Consider the following 18,547-nt stretch of genomic DNA (forward strand, 5'->3'; position numbering starts at 1 on the left):
CCATATGGGGATCACCTGCTTATAGAAACAGGGGGCAAAAAAAACACACACACACACACACACACACACACACACACACACACACACACACACACACACACACACACACACCCACACGCACACACACACACACACACAGCCCCCCCCCACACACACACCCCTACGCACACACACATCGTCACATTTACTAATTGTAATAAACTGGAAGTGATTGTCTTCAGTGTGTTTTTGAAAACATGTCAGACACTCGCACATTACCGATACTGTCTGAGTTTTTAATTGTATTTTTTTTTACTTTTTATATTGAGAGAAGTGCTCCTCCTCCAACCTCGCGAATATTAAAAAAAAAAAAAAGTTTGCATTTGCGGAAAAAAATATTCTTGTGCTGAATTATTGTGCTTCTGGACCTGCTTCAGGGTCAAATATATAAGGTTGTACCACAAGGTTGTACATTCTAACTCAATGTACACTAAGTTAGAAAGGCACAGCCAGCTCATTTGCATAATGGTGACGTAGACCTAAAACAGTGCATTCCTTAATTAACTCAAAACAGAACTAATCGGGCAAAATCTCAATATCTGAGAATGATTTTGTGTATTAAATGTAATTAACATGTTTTGTATAGCATACTGACCTTTCCTATAGCTTCTTCAAGGAAGCATACTAGTGGACCTTTAATTTCTATTTAAAGACCAACATTTGACGATAAAAAAATTGTAAAATAAAATGGCCACAAGATGGCAGTATATTTACTCTCACCTGGATACGTCCGGGCTGAGGATTTCACGCGTCTTTACAGAGTTTATTCAGGGGGGTTTTGTCAATGTGCAGCCGGATTACAGTTTGTGCTGACACACGGTGAAACGTGGGCCGCAGTGTTTTTGTCAGGACTGGGCCAGAGACGTGTGGCGCCTGGCAGTCTCAGGGGGGAAAAAAAGAAACTTTGCAATAGAGTGAAGTTCTTTCTTACGGCTTTGTTTGGGGCTAAAAATGTCATATATTTTACACGCACACGGATGAGTCAATTAAAATGGCTGAAAGATGGTTTTTAGTAGATAGTAAAAAGCACCCAAAAAAAGGGTTTAGCCCGAGTCACCTCAGCAGCTTTAGTAGCTACAGTAGCAGTTCTGGGATGTGTCCCAGTTTTGAGCGCCGCCCTCAGACAGCGGCTCAGAGAATCTGTCAGACAGACTGAGAAAGTCGTTTTTCTCACAGCTCCTAATTTCAGCGACGACTCTGGAAGGCGGGAGAGCTCAGGTTTAGATACAAGGTAAGCTCTTTCTGATTTTTACACTTTGCTATTTGCTGTGTTTGTCTGTCCCGATGGGACCTCTGAGGCACCTGACTGGGTTCTTCACCGGTTTCTGAAAGCGTGTGTTTCAGGCTGCATGTTTGACACGATTAGACTTGACTGTAATGCAACTCATGACCCAGTGACTGAAAACAATGCTCTAATTAAGCAGCTCACATTAAAGTCAGTCTAAATCTGGCCTTGGAGAATATTGCAGAAGTTTGAAGGCTGACAGAATATGGGGATTTGATCATCTCACAGTGATATCTTTGAAGTTTAATCCTTTCTGGAGACTTCCCATTAGCAGTCAGGATTCAGCTATTATAAAGTCCTGATTAAACTCTTCTTTTTGAGAGGAGACAGGCAGCTGGTCTTGTCTCCACTTTCTGATAACACAAAGGTTATCTCCTCTTGCGCAAGTTCCTTTTTTGTTTTTTGTTATTGTCATGCTCATGGTTTGTGTCATAAATCAGTTGCAAGCACATGTGTAGCTGCTTGTTTATATCTCAAATCAGCTCCAATCACAACTAGAACGGCAGCTTTCTTAAAGGAGCACATAAACGGGTATAGTTGGCTGTTGTCTTTATTTTTGTTTAAGTTTGTTAAAGTTTTTTTTTTTGTGCCTTTTCCACTGGCTCAGCAGTTTCCAAAATGGACCTCTGGGTTAAAAAGCGACATCAGCTGAATAATAAAGAGAAGGTGTGGTGTGTAGTGTCTACAGGCTATCAGAGATCCCTGAGCCACAGGAGCTTTCTGTTAATGTTTCCCAGTGACGAAGGTTAACACACATGTGTTGATCAAATACACACAGCTGGCTCTTAAATGAACAGCAGCCTCCTGATCAAAGAAGAACAGAACAGAAACCTGTTTTTAGAACAGCTCTGTTTTTTTTTTTCTTCTGTACTCTGTGTTTCAACATACTTTATGCACACACAGTCAGGCTGTGACTGAGAACATTACAAAATGATGCATGATCCCACAGCACATTTTTCTGGTATGGGTCTGAAAAGTCACCCAAACACCAGCTGCTTTCCTTCCTCATGTTCTATGAGCAATAATTTCCTGTGGTGAAGATAAAGTTTCCCCCCATCCCACTTTGCCATCAGACTATAGGAATTAACCTTTGTGACTGTTCTAATCTAAGCAGCGTTTATTTACAGTCCACTGTGGTCCAGGCACCAATAAACTTTGTACTGTATTCACATCGACCTTCAGCCACATTACTCCCTTCCTACTGAAAAGATATCCCATCTGTGTGCACACTTTTAAACTAGTACTTTATGGCACCTTTATTAATCATATTTCATTACACAGGTTGGTCTTATTGGTGTCAGACAGCGTGGCTAACTTGCTAATAAGTCTATCGTCTTGTGTCCACACCCTCACAAGTTTTCTGAATTCAGCATTTTAATTTTCTTCTGATGAATACATTGTTATTTTTGGGTATGCTATGCGTACATCAAAAAGCCTAGTTCCATCTGAAGAAAGTGAATATTTCCTTTTGAAGAATAGGTTTCTGAAAAGTGTGGCATGCATTTGCATTCATGGTCTTTACTGTGATACTTGTGAATGCCATTCATTTGCTTCAGGTTTTTTTGTAGTGAACAAGCTCAGTCAACAGAGTTAACTCTTATTCCTTTATTCTAAACTTTATTGTCACACAAAACAGACATAAATTCAGGTGACGTTTGTGCATCAGCTTCCACTTTTTTAAACCCAGTGGGTCTGCAGACACTCTAAACTGCAGGTTTCAATACTCCTCCAGTGAGTTACAAGTGCAAATTTACACGGCAAGCCTTTCATTTTTAGTGTATAATTACCAGCTATACTGCAGTTTAGCTTAAAAACAGTGTGGTGAGAAACAAACAGTACAGAAAGCTCCAAGCATGCAGCCAAATGAAGGCCCGGCCTGTGATGATCCTTATGAAGAATCCGAAAATGGTGCTAATTCCCTTAACTCTTTGATTCTTTGATCAAAGATGGCAGATGCACTGATGCTCTTCCTGCTGTAAATCTGATGTTTGTTTTAGCACCACCTGAGAGTTGACTCACCTGTAGGAGGCCAGAACTGCAGCGGCTGCTATAGCGTTTTATTCTCTCATACTGTAATAATATTAGTCAATACAGTATATAACAATCACAATGACAGAATTAAACCCCGAAACCGTTGTGTTGCAAACATGAACGCCCATGCCAAATTTGAAAACGTTTTTCCCTTCCTAATGTTTATCAAACAAGCGATAAAATTAATAAAACCAGATAACAAAGGATTATCTCTATGAATGAACCACCAAGATATCAGATTAATGAATATGAAAGTCATAAGACATGTTTTAGAAAGTCATGCTGAGAGCAAAAACTATTTGAATGTGCTGAACAGAGTGACTATGTGTGGAAGCCCAAGCTCATTATTACCAGGGAGGTGTCGTAAACGTACTTCTTCCTCTCTGCAGCACATTTCCTTCCTTGTTCCATAGCATAGAAAACAGTCACATGCGACCAGGCGGCTACACAAAAGAGATAGGAACTGACACAGATAGGTGGGGTTTGTTGTTCCTCAGAGAGTGACACTCTGCCAGATTTACTGTAATGTTCGCAGCAATTAAAAACAGCTACAAAGCCATGCAGCCCTGAAGGCTTTGTGAATCAGGTTATATAAATAACTAGGAGAAATGTGTGCAAAATCAGTGGCTTCTACCAGCCACTATAATGTAAAATATTTTCATCTTTTTAGCCTCATAAGTTGTAAGGGGAAAAAAAAAAAAGACTTTTTATGAAAACATCAACAGAACTTCAGTCTCAGAACCTTTGGATTTGGTTTATGAGATCGATTGACTTAAACAGGATTTTGTAAAAGTAATTTTAATTTATTTTTGCTGTTTTGTTAAAGATCATCATGTTGCCACAGAGACTGATTTCAACTTTTTGCAGTTCTAAGCAGTGTTTTGTTTCTTGCCAACTTTTTGTGAGAACATTGCCACAGGCCACTAAAGGTAGTGGGCATGGTTTTAACTGCAGCACCTCAAATGAGTTTAGATCTGGACTTCGACTTGGTCATTGCAGTTTCATGTTAGATCATTTTCTCTTTGGTTTTTTTTTAAATTTGCTGCTGCGTTTGGGAATCATTTTCTTAATTGTTTAATGGTTCAGTTTGGGCTGAGCCTCTATGAAACACTTTAAATTTAACACTGTGTTTGAAAACTATCCTGAAACTGAAAAAGAAGCCCAAATAATTGCAAATCCTCTACCGTGCTCTATAATTTGAGTTTACTGAATTTACAAGCGCTGTTTGTTTTTCAGCCATATGTAGTGCGGTGCGTTTTAGACAATTCAACTTTGCAATCCCCGGCTGTGCTGCTAAGTTCTTTTCAAAAAAGAAGAGGCTCCCTCAAGGCAATCCGTGCAAACAAGTTATACTTGTTCAGTCTGTTTTTAAATCTATAGCCAGGAACTTTAACATTACCCGTGTTAACGCAGGCATGTTAAATGTGGAATATAGCATTTGGGATTTTAGCAATTTACCTGAGCTGCCTTATCTTGGAGTGAAGTTGTTTAAAATCCACTGCTGTGAAAATTGGAAAAAAAAAAATATTTTAAATGTTTTCTGAATTGGTTTTATTAACCTTCCCAAAGTTATGCAGAAAACAAACTTTTATGCTTCTTCAGCAAACTGACAACACTGTGACTTTTTCAGATTCACACTTTATTACGATCCCTTAAGTAAGCCCATATAGCAAGCTAAATGTGGTTATTTTGGTGAAAACCCAAAGTTTATCTGTAGATATTTTCAACCCAAGTACAATTTTGGTTAATTAAATAATCAAACATAAATATGTATCAGTAGGTTGTTCTTCTTAGCCTATATTTTCTCTTAGAAGGAGCCTGTAACTTTTTTTTCATATTCAAAAACATAAAACCTTCATGATGACAATAGTACAAATACTGACTGTTGAAGACAAGTAGATTTTTTGACTCTTTTATTTTTATTTACCAAGTAAGATTAAAAAATGGTGTTACACTTTGCAGCATAGCTGCTTTTCTATGAAGATCCATGCTGCCCTATTGGATTGCTCAGCATCTAAACAAAGTGGTAAGAATAAATCATCAGCATTACTGTAGTAAAATTATCCCAGGAAACTGTTAATAAGTTCCTTCTGTCAGAAGAAAGGACACCTGTGAACTTTGTCAAATATGGGGTTAAAATCTCAGAGGTGAAACTTAACAGAGGAAGCCTTCTTTTGAACTTTGATCTTTACAGGAAGCCAGAAAGTCTTTTCAGGAAAAGCCTGGGAATGAAGTGTCTGAATATGAGGGAGCTCACAACCCTCCAGTGTTGCATCACCATGATTTAATTTTCCTACCAGAGTAGCTCCGGTTTCACGCTTGGCTCTATGTTGTAGTAAAATTATTTTGAATATTTGGTCCTGTTGAAAAGAAACGTCTCAGTCAAGCTGTTTTAGTGACTTCAGAGCAGGTGGATGTTGAATATTTGTCTGTGAAACAAAGAGTTGCTTGTGCTTGTTTTATTTTCCAGTCATGCGATTTTTTTTTTTTCCTGCAACATGAAACTTGTCTATTCTGAGCGTGGCTAGGCAAATTTTCCTGCTGAGAAATAATACTATTAAACCTCCTTTGCGCCTTTCTGTGATGTGGATAAAAGGCAGTCAGGTATAACTAATCTCAGTGAGTTACTGTGCAAAGAACCATGTGCTGAACACACCTTGTAGGTCAGGTGAGCCTGCAGACAGAAAACTCCACATTCTTGCTCCTGTTTTAGTTAAAATGAACACTTTGAGTCTGGTTTTTTTTTTACCTTTGAAGTCCTTCTGAAGTTGAGTGACATTTACTTTTATCTTTCGGTGAACTACTGTTATCAGGACACAGTCTTCTTTTGCTTTGGCACAGCTGCCTGGACACGCAGCCAGATTTTAGTGAACTGAGATAATAAAGAGGAGCTCTGGAGGCCTGGTGGAGGATTCAGCCCTACAGGCTGAACAGCACATGAACAAAATGTTTCTGCTTGCTTATCAGGCCTGCGGAGGGTTCCTTCCTGGTTTTCTTCAGTTCAATCTCTAATTACTGTTGCTGGCTGCTTGCTCTACTGTATATGTGAATTTCCCAGCAGTGTTTTCCGTTTCTTACTGTGCAGTTTTTTGATTCTGTCTGCAGCAGTGTACTCTGTGGAAGCAAATGCTTAACTCTCCCGCACTTAAAAGTGTGTCTAATATTTTGCAGAATTGAATCAACCGTCTGATGACTCGATGTTGCAAAATATAGAAGACAAAGTTTCAGTTGTAAAACAGTCTAGGACATCATGACAATAAATTATAACCTTGTGAATCACCGATCGGGGTTTTCTTGTATAAAAGGCAAATTTTTCAAGATTTGTCCTGCAAATCATCAGTGTGAGCTTATCAATGGAAAATTGTCATTTTGGGCTGTTACTATTTTAGTTATCTGAAGTTTGAGGTCAAGACAGCCTGTCAGTGCTTCCCCACTATGAACCAAATTAGCTCAGTACCGTATCCTGTTTGTTTTAGCTCCTGCTCTAACACACCTGATGTTCTTTAAATCAAGGACACATCCATTTAGACTCTCTGTACTGCAGCATGAAATGAATAAGATGCCAGATGAAGGGCCCTGATGACCAACACCGAGGGTTTACTGTGGTTATTTGAAGTGAATGATGTATCTCTTAGAAATTCAGGCATTTTATTTGATGCGGTGTTATAAGTTTGTCTTTCTTTGCCCCAGGGGCCTTTAAAATTGCCCTTTCTTTTCAGAGTTTGTTTTTGTGGCTGAAAATATTTCAGATTAGTAACTCTGTTGTCTGACAGTGATTCAACTTTAGGTTTCAAGCAGAAAACCTTGAGTCCATCTCGACAGAGGATTTGTCAGGATCACATCCCTGATGAGCCATTTTAATGATGCTTGAATCTGTTAAATCTAGAAATAAAAAGATAACTCTTAACTATGGTCAATGAACCCAGTAAAAAAGCAAACAGTAAAAGGATCTGCCCAATCCAATTTTGCTTGTGCAGCCAGATATTGATAAAACTTATACTTTGCCTTCCTCTCCTCTCTACATTTACAATTTTGCTGGGTGATGTATTTTTTTGCGTGTCTTTATCGGGACGAATGGGCAAGATGCTTGTTATTACAGTCAGTGGTAGACGTCTTGTTGAAGAATTTAGAGTTAGTAAATATAAAATGCAACTGTTTTCCAGTAAAACCAAATAGTGAATATGAAACCGCCCCTGTTTAGTTTTCTCTTAACATGTACTGTCGCAGTTACATATTTTACATTCATACCATTCCTTCTTTATCAAACTACGAACAGATACCTTGTGACTGCATGCCTCTCTCTTGATTCTGTTCTGAAAAATGTAAAAACGCTCATTATATTAGGGAGTGTGTCCAAATGCAGTAAAGGTGCATTCATGATTAAAATCATAGGGTGTTAGTGGTGAGCAGTAGTTTGTTTGATAAATGGCATGAATGAATTCATCCCTGTGTTAGGAACTGAATGACTCCCCATTACTTTTCTCTCTTAGCCACAGCTGGTTTCACTTAATCACATCATTTTCTGGACAGAAAGGAAATGTAAACCAACATAGTAATAAACTCTGTGATCCTCTCAACCATTATCTGCCTCGGCTGAGGGTAATCTTTCCGTTTCACTCGGTTGTATTTTTACAGCCACTCTGAGGGTTCCTCTTTCTGTCTGCCCACAAGTCACTTTTCCATTCTGTCAGACCGAGTTGGTGAAGTCCATGTGTCAGAGGCAGGGTAGTTTTGGTGCTGAGCATCAACTTATTTAAGCGTTTGTTTCATTAGTGGCGCCAGAATCACACAACAGATGCTTTTAATTGTTGTGGCGCTTTACCGTTTTATTTGTTTATTTTTGAAACGTGACAACATAGGCGTATTAAACATTTCGCTTAAGATTTTCACATTCTACCTTGGCCGAATGTGAGATAAAATTAGATCACAAAAAAAACTTTTATTAGAAAGCTCAAGCAAAAATAAAAGCAACAAAAGGAGAAAAAAAAAGTAAGAAAAGAAAAACAAAGTCCCTTACTGTGAAAAGGAGATAAAACATGAAGTCTACAAAATTCCGTGGTTAGGTGGACGGAGCCTGGTGCCTTCCTGTTCAGGGAGACGGGGCCCGACGAATACCCGTTGCAAAAAAGGACGACGGAGTCCTGCGAGAACAGGCGCTTAAATTCCGTGACAAAATTGTATTTGAAATGTAATCAATTACAAATTTATGGATGGAACTTGACTTAATGCTTTGTTTTGATTATTGATTCTATATTGCATTGTGTTTCTGTGTTTGTAATGATGTAAAGCACTTTGAAATGTCTTGCTGCTGAAATGTGCTATACAAATAAAATTTGATTGATTGATTGATTGATAAAGTGCAAATGCACCAGAAAGGCAAGAGCTTTTTGATCATTGTCAAAGATTACACCTCCAGTTATGCATTATGACGTGTGAATCTATGTCATATCTTCTTTGATGACAAACCTGAACATTTCCAAGAAACCATGGATGCATCCTATAACTGGGTGCCTGTGGAGGTAATGAGAGGACCAAGAGTTTGTTCTAAAAGGATGATGATGGACGACTGCAGAGCTTCTGCAGCCACGTGGCAAAGGAATGCCAGCCCACTAAAGCCTGGATGATTCTCGTCAGGGCCTCCATAGGATATGCTGACAGGATATTACAGCCGTCTAAAATGCATATAGAGCATTTCCGTGGGTTGTATGGATCTCCTGCCTCACTTTAAGTATTTCTGTAAAGCAAGAGGGTCAAAAACAGGATGCAGACATGTGGTCAAACAGGATTCTGTGCAAATTAAAATGCCAACTTTAGCCTGGAGAGAAATTTTGTTGCTGTTGGAGCGAGGTTCAAACCCTCGTGGCATGAGGACATAATTAGAAATATGTGAGTCATTACTGAATGGTCACCTCTGTTTTTTACTATCTACATGAGCAACTTTGCGCCACATCGCTGCCTGGGATTGTGGTGTGACAGTATCAGTGGAATACAGTGGGTGGGGTGGGTGTTTAGACCCTGCACAGCCCCTACGACTTCTTGTCTAACCACACCCGTCCCACTCTGCAGGACATTAAAATTTCAAAGCCAGGCTTCCCCCCAAAGCTCACGGAAGCTGTGGTCTCCGCCCACGTCGGCACACTCGGGCCTGGTGCTGAAACTCTCAACATTTTGCTTTGATCTCAACCTCTGGCACCAGTTTCTGGCACAGATTTTTAAGTGCTTGATGGTTGATTGGAGGAACCGGGCTTTAATTGTGTCAGTTCAACTTCAGTCTGATGAGAGTGCGTGTTTTTAGAAACAACATTTTTCACATTCAGGCACACGTGTAAGCACACGTGCTTCAATGCACGCTGTAGTATAGGCCTGTATAAATAATCATCTATCTGATTTTGTTTGCATGAGTTCCCATTAAAAGTAGTTGCACAGAGGTCTGGCTGGAACCACTAACCAGACCTAGAAATAAAATATCCTTATTATGAAACAATAGCCATACTTTGTGGTACATTAAGAAAGAATATTATAAATGCTAAAGATGTATTGATCACATACAGTATATATTTATAATTAAGGGAAACATGAATCTTTTAAGAAAGACAAAAATGATATCTAAATGTGTTTACTGGCAGTAAACTTTGTAAAGATAGTAGAGATTCCTTTCAACAAAGCTTAGACAAAAAATACTTCCTTAAAGCTCATGAGCTCTAGATTATGATAATTGATCCCATTAACAGTCCATAGTAAAGCCAGCATAGCCAAATATGGTCATCCAATGTAAATTCAGACTGCCCTAGGTACATTAACAATGTTTTTTCAAGCCAGTATTGGTCTCTGTTTGTGAGAAAGAGCTGGAAAACAGTGGAATTCTCCCAAAGCAATCCACTTTTCTTCTGGACACACTGCACAAAATGCTGCCATGGACAGATATTGAGAGTAAAATGCAAAAAAAGTCCAAAGAAAATTGTAGAAAAATACTTTTGAAAAGTTAAGTGAGCTACTGATTAGGATCACATGCAAAGCTTTGGATATAGACACATTTTTTGCAAGACACACACATAGGATTTGGATTTATTAAAGTTATAGGACTACTGGTATCACCATTAAAAGAATATCATGTTAAAAGATGTTGTCAAGTCCAATTATTTATCATTAGGAAACCCAGGGGGAAAAAAGTGATATGATATGGCCATTCCTTGAGTCTTGAGGTTGTGAAACAGTCACATTTTTTGAACTAGTAAGGTTAAATTATGATCCTGTAGTTGTGTCTGTAAAGCAAAAGTTAGAAATATTGTCAGCAGCTGCCTGAAGTTCAATCACAGGGTCGCTCTGCTTTGCTGCTTACTGGAACTGGATATATTTTTTCAACCTTGTCTGTACTTGAAATGTTATCTTGTTCATGTGGGTGTAAGCCTACCACGTCTCAGAATGCCTCCTGCCTTAGATAATGGGAAAAGGAATGCTTTCCTAACAAAAAGCAGTCAAACTGCTTCATAATTCAAATCTATTATCCATTTAAAGTTATGTAAATAGATCTTTTGGCTAAAACTAGAAAATGGAAAAACACAAGTTACTTAAAGCCATCTGTTGGACTCTACCATGGGATGACATCACTGCTATGTGTCTTGCCTCCTCAGAATGGGCATGACGGTGCGGGCCAAGCCGAGGGTGTAGCCACATCTGGCAGAGCGAGCTGAGCGACGCTGAACAGGAACCTCAGCACACCAAGACATCTGCTGCAGAGGGGAAGATGGGAAAGATGGAGGAGGAGAGCGACAATGTCGGGAAGCTGTTTGAGAACTTCATCCAGGCCTCCACCTGTAAAGGGACTCTGCAGGCCTTTAACGTCCTCTGCAGACGTTTGGACCTTGACCCGGCGAACCACAACACTTTCTACTGCAGCCTGAAGGCAAAGGTCACCTCTTGGAAGGCCAAGGCACTTTGGAGCAAGTTAGACAAAAGGATATCCCACAAGGAGTACAAGAAAGGTCAAGCTTGTGTGGGGACAAAGGTGAGTTTAACTATTTCCCTTCATCGTTAAGAAAAAGTAATGTTAAATATGATGGAGGTGTAGAACAGGGTAATAATGACAGAAGATAAAAACATTCATTTAGAGACATGTTTTCTCTTGTGTTTTCGTCTGTATCAGCTTTTATGGAGCAGTTATTAGTAGTCTGTGTCTTACCTGCAATAGTCACATCAGACATTTAGGCTAAGATCTACTGTGGTCAATAACCAGTAAATAGCAAATTATCCACTACTGGAAATAATTTTCACTTGGGTTTTAGCCAGACGTATAGCATGTATTTTCACACCATTCCACTTTTTGATGCTTGAGCTTTTTTGTCACTGTTTTCTGAATTTAACAACGCCTCTTCTGCAAAACTGAACAACATTGCTGTGCATAGCTGAAAATCAAGAGGCTGAATATATCTTGTTGATCTGCTGTGACTCACAGGTGCAACAAAACAACATGCTGATTAGATTGATTAGCTGACTCAACACCTACATTTCATACAGTTAGCTTAGCTAAGCAAATATTAATGACTGTGTTATGTAGAAATGTTGTAAAAGGCATTTAAAGGATGGTAAATGAACCTTTTTTCACATCTCAGAAGGGATCTTTTCCTGCAAACAGCAGGAAAGCTTTTGTATTTGGCTCAGTATAAATATAATGAAACAAGGTATTAAGTTTAAAACTAGTTTAACTTTGTTATAAAGCTAGGTTAATTATGTTTTTTCTGTTTATATTGTGCCTGGTGACATTTTAGAAGCTGTACCTTTTGTTTGGCTGCTGTCCAAAATATCCAATTGATTTACTGCTGCAAGCTCAAAGCTCCATGTTTTCAGCAGAAAAATGCTTTCCTGTCTTCACTGCAGACAGCCTGGACTGTTGCATTTTATTCATCTGCTGTTTCACATTTCCCGTGTGGTTCTGTACACCTGTGCAATAAAGATAAAAATGCAGACGGAAATATTTTTTTATCAGGAAATTTAATTTTCTTGTCAACATTTTTGGTATGAAAGTCAATCAGTTCAGCATCTAAATGTTTCGTGATTAAGTTTGTTTATTATGCTTGCTTTACTTTTTAAGGTGATCATTGTTTTAAGGAAGCAGATGCAGAGTTATTAATTTATCCACAACCTAGAAAAGTTGAGATTAGCAATTGGAGCAGGAGAGTCTTTCTATAAATATTAAATATTAATATTAAATATTAACCCATCAGGTTAACTGTGTTGCTGACAGACCTGAAACCACAATGGTGAAAGGTTCAGCTTAAAAGTTTGCTTTATACAACATTAAAGTTTTAGGATTTAGGAAGTGTTTTTTGTTGTTTCATCTCACATGATTTGTTTTTACTGGACATAAGTGTGACTCTGACATCCTATTAAAGTAAAGTGTGGGACAGCTAACCCAGGCTCAATTGTTTATGCATCCCAGTAAATTTGTCTTTTATTCATGGCTCCTATACTTCTGTGAAAGTATGGGGTTTGATTTCAGGATTTTCCAAGTGTTGTAATGTAGAAATTTATCTAGGAGTTCTGTCCTTTTTTCCATGTCATTCTCTTTTTCCTTCACTCTGTCCTTTATTTTTATTGTCTTTCCTTCCCTTTCTTCTTTTCCCTGTTTCCTTTGTTATTCCTCTTCCTTCTTTGTAGTGTCCATTCTTATTTCCTTACCTTCATGGTGTCCTACATTGGACCTTTCCTTATAGCTTTTGTTCCTTGTATCTTTTGTTCTTTCTCTTCTTGCCCACTTTATGTCCTTCCTTACTTCCCTCATTTCATTTTTATCATGTCTTGTGTCATATTTTTTCTCACTTTTCCTTTCTTCTTCCCTTGCTTTAATCTGTCCTTTATCTTTGTTCCTTATGTCCTACTACCCTTCTTTCTTTCCTTGCTTCCTCCTATCTTACACTCACAAGATGATAGATTAAAAGTCTGTCCTCTTAATGAAGAACATTTTCTACAATGGGATATGTGTAAACTGTGCAGAGGATATTTGTAGTGGTGTAGGGGGAGGAGGCACAAAAAAGGTGATGAGAGAAAGTCGAAACCCAGACAAGTGTTCACCTGTCAGCTGTGCTCAGATTCAGCACAGTTTTTATTGCACAGAAGAAGAGACAGCATCACTCAGCAACTCTGATTATTTGGCCCCAGTTAGACTCCGTTTGGCTACCTTTTTGCTTTCCCTGAACGTTTGGAGCAGGGATGTGGTTATTATTGAAATGTTTTAAATTCTGCTTAGTTGTCTTTTAAGGCTCAGAATATCTTAGGCAACAACCTAAAAAAGACAAGTGCATTAGAGTTTCTTATTTTGTATTTCTGACTTGACAAAGAATCTTTTCTGAAATCACAGCAAAATGTTTTTGATTTTAATGAACTGCTTACATGTGCGTTGTGTTTTTACTGCTCACAAAGGCTCCTTTTACATCTTCTTCTTCAATTACTGGGTGAACAAATCCTTCAGTTTTTCTGTCAGTTCTGTTCTCCGTCAGTGGCATATGTGATTTCACTCAGGGCTTTTTCTTCATATTGCTGAGTCTTTTTTACAGGATGTGATGTCACGATTTTTACGGCCTAACACAGATGGTAGCAGAGGCCAAGCATCCATCTCGTTGAGTTTTACTGTGTACAACAAAATCTGTCTTTTCATATAAATCGTGCTGCAAGTCAGCCTCAGTGCACTTCATCAGATCTCTAGGAGGCAGCTTGCTTTCAATAAAACTCATTGTGTCTAAACGTGATACAATCTTAAAGATATTTTTATTATTAGACACTCAGCTACTCTATGTCTCTTCAGACATACCTGACATGTTTTGAAGTGCTTCCATCTCCGTCAGAGGTGTCACAGCTGTTATCAGATGTTAGCATAATTTACCAACAAAACTCCTCTCTTGTGCCTAATGCCAGGTGACAATGCATGATTTGTCTATCTCCCAGTGTACTCCGATCAACCTGACAGTTTGTTCAGTTTGCTGTCTGGCTGAGTTTGATGAATGTCAGGGTGAGATTGTGGTGGGTGGAGAGGGGGGTCACAGGTGGAGACAGCTGAGAGGAAACCAGTGTCCTGACTCAGCAGACGTGGCACCAGAGTTCAGGAAAAAAAAAACCCTGATTAGTGAGTGGAAAGTGTAAAAACAAACACTTCTGCTCATGGCTGATAGAGAAGTCAAAACAGTGACACGAGTTTAGAGAACAATGGGAGCTCTTTGAAAGTGGATTTGAGAAAGTTCCTTTATCGTGCGTCTATAAATGATGCTGTACCCCATCTGTTCACCGGTTGAACGTCAGCGCACTAAGCACTGCTTTGCGCAGGGAAATAACCGAAAGCTTAAACTTGTCAGGGCAGTGTGCACACCACCTGCCTCTGCGGTTCACATCTGACAGCCTCAGGCAGCTTATTACAAAGAATGAGAGAAGCAGGTCACAGATAGACACAAGGCCTTTGATTGTTGGTGCAGGAGAAGTATGCAATGCAGAACAGACTTTAATAGCAAAACATTAAAACACAAAAACACAGAAAAAAATAAAATATACTTCTGTAAGGTTGCCACAGTGTATTGGTTTATTACTTCTGTAAGTTTTATGAGAAACTATGGTGATAAATAACTATAAAATGCTCAACCTTCTTGTATGATTTAATTAAATTTTATGTCATATTCTTAAGATTTGATGTTTTCACTTCTATATTAACTCTGAGCGACCTCTAATTGGGGATATTTAATATTAGAGTTACATTTAGTAAATATTCCTCAGAATAGCACATGAATAGAATATTTGAAAAAATATATTTTATACATTAGTTGTCAAGGCTTGTCTTAAAATCTCTAAAGAAGATACAAAATGTTGCTTTTTCCAAAATTGCATTAATTTTTATGTTATTTTAGAAATGGTTTTAGTTTAAATTTTTCATTTAATGTTTCTTCTTTTTGTAATTTTCTCTTGTATTTCTTGTTTTTATTTATAGTTTCCTCATTTTTCCCTTCATTATGTTGTAGAATACGTGGAGTAACCTTGTGCCTGAATGGTGCTTTGGAAATAAACCTTTTTTTATGTATAGAACTTAGTATTGTTTCATAGCAGGTTTGACAACCAATGATTGAAAGGAATTTTTTCTAACCTTCCTGAAGTCTATTTTGGAAAAGTATGGTTATGTTACTCTGATATTACAGGTCATTCTGAGTCATTTTGGTTTGGTCAGGGCTCATTATCTGTCATATTTCATAAGAGTCAGATGATCCCAAAAAGGCTTCTGAGCCATAACTTGCTAAAAAGCCTGTTAAAAAACATGTTAAAGTTAAAGAATGCAAACATCTTTATAATTATTTATCTCCAGAAAATACCAGTGCATGGCATAGTTTTTCTAAAATGTATAAATGGTGACAGGATGGAACAAAATGAGCAATGTATCAGGTTGGGCTATGAAGTTGTAAATGGGACAAACAGATTTATTTATTTTTTTGTGATGTTTATGTTGTTTCTATGGTTGTTTTGCCGGTGTCTCACGTTTCAGCATGTTTTGTTATTGTAGTGAGCAGCAGGCAGGCAGATTGTCTCATGGGACTGATGCATGTGAAACCCTATTATCATATTTATTATTAATATTTTTGTAACTACATGTGATGCCAGGAGTCAAAGTTCTATCTACTGCGTCTATCTGTTGAATAACGGAGTCTTTCTAAGAAAGGCAAATGAAAAGTAAATATATTCAGTCTTAATTTGTTGAAGTCTTTGAGACAGGAAACTTCTGAGCATTGCAGGAAAGCTTCGGTCTGGTTTAAATGTCAAAAATAATCATGCCCCCCATCTCTGAACAGTTTTCTTCATAAAGTCTCGTAATGTCTTCAAACGGAAAGAAAAAGGAGGACTGTGCCAACACACATGCGTCACCTCGTTCATCTGTCATTATGGACGATGATGTAATGTTTCAACCACACATGCTCAGACAGACACTTAAACCTCAAACTGACTTCATGCATTTTCTTCGGTGAGCCTGTTTTGTGAATAACACCTGAATTATGTGTCTCTAGGCAGCTTACTAATAAATACATCACTCCAACCATGTGCAAACTATTTTCTTTTTGTACATTGTAGCTTTGCCAATAATACAATCACACATACATCAGCAATCTTGTGCGGACTGGACTGATTACAGGAGTTTGTCTTACTTAACTGTTCCTGAATGAGACACTTTAAAGCGTCTCAGCAGTGGAGCAGTAAAGTACAACTCCTTCTCATGATGAATGGAGCTGCATGATGCTCCAGAGCTCATTATAAACAATTGTAATGTCCTTCTCTGTTTCAACAAGCTTTCTGTTGATTCTATGACAAAGATGTTACCCTGATGTTGGTCATTTAACTGTGCTCTTTGTTTGTAATAACCAGCATATTGTGTCATTCCATTCAGTGCCTCATCATCGGAGGAGGCCCGTGTGGCTTGCGGACTGCCATCGAGCTTGCCTTGATGGGTGCCAAGGTGGTGGTGATTGAGAAGAGGGATTCTTTTTCAAGGCACAACGTGCTCCATCTTTGGCCCTACACCATCCATGACCTGCGGGGCCTCGGGGCCAAAAAGTTCTACGGAAAGTTCTGTGCCGGAGCCATCGACCACATCAGTGAGTAACAGACTTCACTGGAACAAAACCGGCCTTTTAAATCACTCCGCTCCTGTGACTCAACTGTTTTCTTGCATGATAAACTACAATATGATATATGGAGTTTATTTACCTCTAGGCCGATGATAAAAGAAACAGCAGTACAACAATAATTAGATAATTTGTTTTAATGTGAAGCCATCTTCACCTTCTGTGTCCCCCTTTTACTGCAAATCCCTAAAACTTGAAATTTGGAGCCAATGCACTACTTGCGTCCTTTCTGTTACCTTAAACGGCTGTGAAAAAGCTAATTTCTTTCTTTAGATGTTGAAAAAACCCATAAAGAAAAACTTGAAAAACATTAAGGTTGCCATGTCTGAAGTTCAACTGCTTGGGAAACATTTGAAAAGCAAAGCCATCCTTATTGTTACTTAAACCCTCCTAAAGGATGAGTTCACTGACCTTGTTGAGTGAAGCATGCTCTCCTTTTTTCCGCCTATTTGGAGGCGCTGCTCAGCGTTCCAGACATATCACATGCAAGCAGAGTTTGCTTTCAACAGTTAGATGAAAGGCAAACATGAAAACATGGACTTGTGTCTGTCTCTGCCAGGCATTCAGCAGTTGCAGCTCATCCTCCTGAAGGTGGCTCTCATCGTTGCTGTGGAGTTTCACATCAACGTGGAGTTTATTAAGCTGCTGGAGCCTCCAGAAGATCAGCAAAACGAAGGTACTCAATCTCACCTCCACTTGGCTGTGGTATTCAAGCAGGAGGTTTAGATTGTGGAGAAATGAGGGGAATCTAAGCAGCTGGAATATGTCTTGCTTTTAGGAGGATCAATTTGAGAAGTGCATCTTTTTTTTAGACAGGTGGAGTTTAGCTTCCTGCAGGATCTTTGTTTACATTCCTTTGCTGCTTCTGGCGCACATTTAAGCTGGTTAAGCAGAAGGGAACATCTCGTCTGAGAGTATTTTATTTCCTTGACACTCACTAATAAACACGACACAAACATTGGCACAGGTTTTGTTTTTATCATTTGCAGATCAAAACACCAAAGGTCATGTAATTTGCATCATCTTCCTGTAACTGATCTTTTTTCTGCTATTTATACTACCACTCTGCAGTACACTAACCAGTGACCTATTTTATTTTTTAGACAGAATATGTACAGTCTCATTTCAGGTTTAATAACATTTGAGCAAAGCGCAGTGGATACTTGACCCCCATCATCCCGCTCCGGCCTTCAACTTAGCACACGATAAGTCAGGAGGTGTCAGTTCAGTTTTCATATCGACATGGCGATAACAACACCAGCTTTGGCTAAATTTAGAGCCCGACTTATCCCTCTTGCTCCACTGTGACTGACTTAGCTGTGCCCTTGACTCTGTGGATGGTATTTTCCACACACAAACTATTTCACAGCAAACTGGCAAGCAACACCTACTCTCATCTAACACATCTGCTGCAACATTTTGCCTTGTTTTAAATGGAGAAGTATATACACATTTAAGCCTTTAATTGTACAGTTATTACATTTTTTTCCCCGTCATGCCAGATTTGACAAATTTAATATAGCTTTAAAGTAACAACAAAGGCCGTCCA

At 38.7% G+C, this 18,547-nt stretch overlaps 1 protein-coding gene across 7 annotated transcripts in view; it reads left to right on the top strand.

The window, feature by feature from the left end:
- Positions 1-948: 948 nt before the first annotated feature.
- The window catches only part of mical2a (microtubule associated monooxygenase, calponin and LIM domain containing 2a), a 34,122-nt gene continuing 16,523 nt past the window's right edge, over positions 949-18,547 (top strand). For 3 of the 7 annotated variants that reach the window (XR_003595124.1, XM_028014437.1, XM_028014434.1), the window contains exons 1-4: positions 950-1,270; positions 10,987-11,360; positions 16,761-16,968; positions 17,558-17,674. Coding sequence is in view for 6 of the 7 variants with exons in the window: in XM_028014437.1 (XP_027870238.1) it covers positions 11,100-11,360; positions 16,761-16,968; positions 17,558-17,674 (586 nt within the window). In the remaining variant the exon portion in view is untranslated. Of the gene's footprint in view, positions 1,271-10,986; positions 11,361-16,760; positions 16,969-17,557; positions 17,675-18,547 lie in introns of all 7 variants that reach the window. The other 4 variants (XM_028014438.1, XM_028014433.1, XM_028014435.1 and 1 more) reach the window with 4 other exon arrangements.

This window comes from Xiphophorus couchianus, chromosome 4 (assembly GCF_001444195.1).
Source record: "Xiphophorus couchianus chromosome 4, X_couchianus-1.0, whole genome shotgun sequence".
NCBI classification, from domain to species: Eukaryota; Metazoa; Chordata; class Actinopteri; order Cyprinodontiformes; family Poeciliidae; genus Xiphophorus; species Xiphophorus couchianus.